This window comes from Piliocolobus tephrosceles, chromosome 8 (genome assembly GCF_002776525.5).
Source record: "Piliocolobus tephrosceles isolate RC106 chromosome 8, ASM277652v3, whole genome shotgun sequence".
Classification (NCBI taxonomy): domain Eukaryota; kingdom Metazoa; phylum Chordata; class Mammalia; order Primates; family Cercopithecidae; genus Piliocolobus; species Piliocolobus tephrosceles.
This window is the reverse complement of record NC_045441.1, coordinates 43808077-43814384: the sequence shown is the minus strand read 5'-3', so window position 1 is coordinate 43814384 and position 6308 is coordinate 43808077. Positions and strand designations below refer to the sequence as shown.

The window sequence follows — 6308 nt, the reverse complement described above, 5'->3', positions numbered from 1 at the left end:
AGTTTCAATTCCGACAAATGGCTGTAGGGTCCCTCCCCACCTAGAAGGCCGCGGGGGAATAGACATGACAGGGCCAGAAGCAGCAGCCCTACATGGTCCGTCCTGCTTTTCTGTTCACTACCCATGTGCTCACGGGCACGTCGCAGAGCCCTCCGGGGTTTCCGTGGCTTTCCTCCTGCATCAAGCACCAGGGAAGAGGGAGTGGGCGCACCAAGAGCAGCACCTGGGTCTGACCCGACTGTCCCACACACGGGCTGTGAGACGCTGGGCAAATCCAGCACTGTCTCAACTGTGAGAAAGTGGTATTTACAACAGTCCCCCTTCCCAGAGCTGCTGTGAAAATAAAGGGCCCATCACAAGGAGGGAGCTCGATAGATGCAGCTCTTCTTACCCAGGGTTCCAAAGGTCTTGTTGGAATCAAAAAGAATGCACGTATAGACACGTGCAACTAGGGCCGGGCACAGTTGCTGACACCTGTAATCCCAGCACTTTGGGAGGCTGAGGTCAGGAGTTTGAGGCCAGCCTGGCCGATATAGTGAAACCCCATCTCTACTAAAAATACAAAATTAGCCAGGCATGGTGGCTTGCACCTGTAATCCCAGCTACTCGGGAAGCTGAGGCAGGAGAATCGCTTGAACCTGGAGGTGGAGGCTGCAGCGAGCCGAGATCGCACCATTGCACTCCAGCCTGGGCAACAAGAGTGAAACTCAGTCTCGAAAAAAGAAAGAAAAAGAGACCTGCAACTAGAACATCGTAACGCAAGCAACTGCCTTTGTTTTGTTTTGTTTTTGTTTTTTTGAGATGGAGCCTCATTCTGTCTCCAGGCTGGAGTGCAGTGGTATGATCTCAGCTCAGCGCAACCTCCAACCTCCACCTCCTGGGTTCGTGTGATTCTCCTGCCTCAGCGTCTCCAGTAGCTGAGACTACAGTGGCTGCCACCACGTCCAGCTAATTTTTATATTTTTAGTAGAGACGGGTTTCACCATGTTGGCCAGGATGGTCTCGATCTCTTGACCTCGTGATCTGCCCACCTCGGCCTCCCAAAGTGCTGAGATTACAGACATGAGCAATCAGGCCCAGCCACAACTGTCACATTTTTAAGTGAAGAATCCAACCTTCGGAACAGTTGCCATTGCTCCTAACCAATGTCACTCTCAAACACGGAGAAACGAAAATGATGATTCCACAGGTCAACACCACAGAACTGGCTTTTACTAACAAAACCAGAGAACCTCAAACACTTTTTGTGGACATCAAATTCCTTCCTTCATATTTTAAAATGATACTATGCATGTACCTATTTTTAAAATTTAGACACATTTTAGAGAACACAATTGTGAACACAAATCCAAGAAATGAATGAGATGTACTGAAGTCTGATTCAAAAACTTCCCTTAAACTGACTTCTGTCAATCCTCTGTCCTGTGAAGTAAGTCCCGTTTCTCCTTTGCCTGCAGGGACTGAGCTGGAATTACTGTCACACAGCAGCACATGTGACAGACATGAGGCAGGGGTTAATGCAGAGTCACAGAACAGCATCTCTGTTGACATCTAGTGGGTAAGCAGGAAGGTGTCAACCCAGGTGGCTTTTTAAAAAATCTGTAAATAAAATCTCCTCCTTTATTCCACAGATTTTTAAAAATCTTTCCCTCAGTGTGTTAGAAAGACTAACAGTATTTTTCAAACATGTGTGTGGATGGACTCACCTGGGGAGACACCTGGATCCTAGGCCACCTTTGTGGCTGCTCTGCAGATGCCTGGCTGCACCAGCTGCCTCCTTCTCTGAGAGGGGCCGCCCTGGAGAGCACCGTGCTGGCTGTGTTGCCTACTTGCTTCCCTTGGGAAACAGGGAGGCAGGACCTGTACCGAGTGCTGTGATGTGTTATGTTTTGATGAGGTGGGTGGGGAGGATGGGAACAATGCTATTTGGATGTGATTGGACATCGTGTGAGGTCTTCTGCAAAGCAGCTGCCCTCAGCTCGTTGATGACAGCATCCTGCCTGCAGGTGTGGGCTGCTGGACTGCCTGCAAAGCCCATCAGCGGGTCCAGGAGGTCAGGTAAAATAGGATCAGGATCAGTTCTATTCACAGAAGTCATCAATCTAACATGAAAGAAAATAATCATGACTCAGGAGCAAGGGTGTCTGCAGCAAAGAGACTCTCCAGGCATCGTTTAGAAGCTGAATGTCACACATTTAGGGTGCCAGCTCCACACACAATCACACAAGTAAAAAGGAGGCTTTTCTCCTAAACTGACATTCTTTTTTCTCCTTTCTGAGAGGTGTGGACACTGGGGCTGGGAAATGCTCAGGCTGCCCCCTGCAGACGAGGACTGGGCTGTTAAGAGAGTCCACTTGTCTTTCATGACACAAGCCTTAGCTCACAAGACGAGAAGTCCTTAGTCCCAGACCACCTGTTCCATGATGACAGAAACCCTTCTAAAAACTGAAATCTATGTGACAGAATGAATGAAGGTAGGCTAACCCAAATTACTGCTCACATTTTTTTAAATAAAAGTCACACAAATACCATAATGATGTTGGTTAGAACATTATGTTTCTCATATCTATAAATGAGGGCTAGTACTTATCACCCAAAAGTAGACAAAAAATATGAAATGCATTCATTCCAAATTTAGACTTTGATAACTTTCCAAAAGGTTGAAATAAGTTTAATTGCAGGGACATGAGTCCAGCTGAGTGACTTTCTGTTCATCTGTAATAACCCATCTGGAACTGTATTTACTCTTCTTAGAACAGTAACTTATAATGTTGATAAACTGAGGTGGAGCCTGTTTTAGTAACATACACCCGGGTAAACGTTCTGAAACTGCCAGTGCTTAGTCACTGCTGCCTACAGTGTGGTCACCAAAGGCTTCTTGGGAAAGCTCCCTTTGGGTCCAGAAGTCTCACCCTCTATGCTCCGGCTGCCCTGGACCCTATACAAAAGCACCTGAAGCCTCTGCTGGGAATGGGGCCCTGACAGAGCCGTAATGCACCCTGAGGCTTCTTTAAAACACGAAGGTGAGTGCAAAATCCAAACAGGAAGCATTCAGCTGTGCCCTCCCAAACCACCCCAGCACGCCCCTGCGGAACTGCTGCTCCTGTCCGTCCTTGGAGTGGTGGTTCCCTCATACTCATCTGGAAGGTGCCACGGAAAAGGCCGACAATGTATTATCACTAGGATAGACCCTAGATAATCTTTCTGATATACCAGATAGACATCAACTGTTCCCTCGTTTGTCAATACGGAAGAAACCCCACTTTATACATTTTATACAGAAAAGTGGACACTGCCATACATTCATGCGTGGTCAGCTCCGAGCCCCCAGGAATAGAAGGGCCTTCCATTTAAAACAACTTACACCTGGATACAACAAACACCAAGAAACATGCAAACACTACAGAGAATCTGTATGTGAAGAAGTCATATTTTATACTGATGAGGGTGCCGTTAATGTTTATGGATGGCTTCGATCACTCATGCTCTAACAGAGGGGCCTGTGACGGTGTCTGCTTCTCTTTCAGGATTCCCAGTTGTTTCTGTGTCAGGCACTAAGCAATCTGGTGGCTTTTGTTCCAAACGGGTATTTTAGTTGTCTTTTTGCACCTTTTAATCCCTCTTCGAAGAGTCAAGTTCAAATGCTGGAAACCGTGATGTCTCTGGTCCCAGGACATCGGAGAGAAAGTGAATAGCGCCAGCCATGCCTGCAACGTAAAATGAGCCGCCTCTTAGGAATGGCACAAGGGTAGTGTCTAAGACAGTGACTTTTAATCATTTCCCTTACCAGGGGCTGCAAGCATGTGGGAAAGGGCTGAGGACTCTAAAGAGGACTTCATTAAAAAGCAAAGATATCCTTATATTTAGCACCCAGCAGGTAATATAGTAATACCAGCTTTCCTCACGGTCTTATATTTTAAAAATTGGTTATTGGGCTTTAATCTTATATCTTGAAACTTTAAGGTGACATCACAGAATCGCTATGGAACTTATGGATGCTGCTAATTCGATATTCCTACACATGGAGCTTCCCCTCAAGAACCTGTATATGCTCAAAGTTGCTTTTACATCTTCTTGATATTTGAAGAATGTTATTTTTAACAAATCTCAATTTGGTCAAAATCCCCACCCCAAATCACTGCAGTAATTAAGCAGCGGGTTTTCAACTAGACTCACAGCAGCATAGGAAGGGTATGGGATGGGGAAGGCGCTAGGAGCCCACCAAGGCCTCCAGGTCTCCAGTCCCCACTCAAATCAGAACAATTCCTCCCTTATTAGGTTTTTGTTTACAGTTTTTCTTTTGATATAAAATTCACGTACAATGAAACACACAAATCCAAAGTGTACTTCTCTGAGGGTTTGTCAAATGCATATATACCTGTGCAAAAGAAACCCGATTAAGACCTGGAATATTTCCATCACCCCAGAAGTTCCAAGTGCCCCTCTCCAGTCCCTCCCGTCCCTGTGGTCCCCCCAGGGGTAACTGGCAGCCTGGTCTTGGTCCACCAGGGATTACTTCTGCCTGCTTTGGCACTCTTAGGAGCATGGCCACAGTGTATAGCCCTTGCATCTGGTTCCTTTGTCAGGGTTCCTGCAGTTCATTCATGTTCTGTGCGTGTTCATAGTTGGCCCCATCATACTGCTGAACAGTACATTGCAGACCGTTTCCCTATTTTTCCTACTGAAGGTCATCTGGGGTGTTCCCAGCCTTCTCTGTAAAAACTGTTTAAAGAAAGGGTTCCAGAAACTTATTTAAAAAATCAGAAAACCACTGACCTAGGAGTGCCCATGAAAAGTAAACAGGGACCCATAACGAGCATAGGAGGCCCCACAGCAGGCCCTGCAGGGACGAGCCTGGCTTTCCTGCTCAGGTGTGTGGGCAGCAGATCCACTGGGCGGCGCACTCCAGCAGGCGTGAGCTCCTCCAGAAGAGGTGCCAGGTGCCAGGAAGCCCTCCCAGTGGCTCTTCCAGCCAGCCAGTTTGCCACAATGGCCTGCGTTGCTAGGCACATGGACTAATGATCCCTCCATCCCGATGGGAATTTGGTGAGAGTCCCCCACAGTTCTGTCTGCCAGGCACTGGCGAGGCACAGGGGAAGGAGGTGACCTATGAATTTCCCGCCTTTAGGGTCCAAAGCTTTTGAGCCACTGGGGCTCTGGAGGTGCTATTATCGGCTAGATAAACTCCATTTAGAGTTCCGGCATTAACTCTGTTATATCTGATGCAAATGCATTGCACTTTTATGACATCGAGGACTAAAACTTTTATTCTAATAAATACTTTTTCCTTATGAGTTCTTTGAATATTAAAAAGATCATCTTCTGCAAAAGATGTGACACATGCTCTATTTTCTGCTCATATTTCTAAAAAGTGATTTAAAAATATTACCAGTATAAAAACTAAAACAGGACATACCACTACAGACAATGCAGACAGAGGATGATAAGGGGATACTACCAATAGGGTACACATATGAATTTCACATGTACACAATTAACCGATTTCCCAAAATTACAAACTATGACAGCTCACTCAATATGAAATAGACAACTTGAACAGCCCTATAACTATTTTAAAAATTGAATTTCTTTTAAAAGTCTAGAAAAATAAATCTCCAGACTTAGAAGTTTGTACTAGAGAATTCTACTAAACATTTAAATTACATTAATACCAATTCTTCCACCAATTAACACACAGTCTGTCCCAGAAAACAGAAGAGGATACTTCTCAACACAGTTTATTAGGTCAGTATGACCCTGATACCAACACCAGATAAAGACAGCACAAAACAGGAAAACTGTAGGCCAGTACCCTTCATGAATAGAGATGCAAAAACCATTACCAAAATATTAGCAAACAGAAAACACGCCCACACCCACATATAAATCTAATGAATATCCGGGCCTGTTTGTGGGGCTTCTCTGTTTGCGCTCCAGTCTTCCCTCCCCTGCGCCCTCGGTGGACTCTGGAATCCTTGCTGCTTTCACTGACTGCCTATCAGTGCTCTTCTTTTCAGAACTTTCCTCAATATTCACTTTTGCTATTTTTTCTAATTGCCAATATTATTCATACTTCTTTATATAATATTAAATATATATTAAGTAATTAGTAAAGCTTCCCATGAATACACCAATATTAAGTACGCAACATTACAGATGAAACACAGAGGAGTAAACTATTTCTTCCATTGCTAACAGCAAGCCTTCGGTTCTGTCTGCAGAGACAGCTCACAAAAAACCTAAGAGCACTTGGAAGACATTCACAGGAGCAAAAAATATAGGTAAGGTGAAGAAATTCAACATAATTT

General features: G+C 45.1%; 1 protein-coding gene across 1 annotated transcript in view; it reads right to left on the bottom strand.

Moving 5' to 3' along the window:
- Window positions 1-1187: 1187 nt before the first annotated feature.
- The window catches only part of LANCL2 (LanC like 2), a 66568-nt gene continuing 61447 nt past the window's right edge, over window positions 1188-6308 (bottom strand). The window contains exon 9 of the mRNA XM_023232000.1: window positions 1188-3707. Within this exon, the coding sequence (XP_023087768.1) occupies window positions 3613-3707 (95 nt within the window). The 3' untranslated portion in view covers window positions 1188-3612. The remainder of the gene's footprint in view (window positions 3708-6308) is intronic.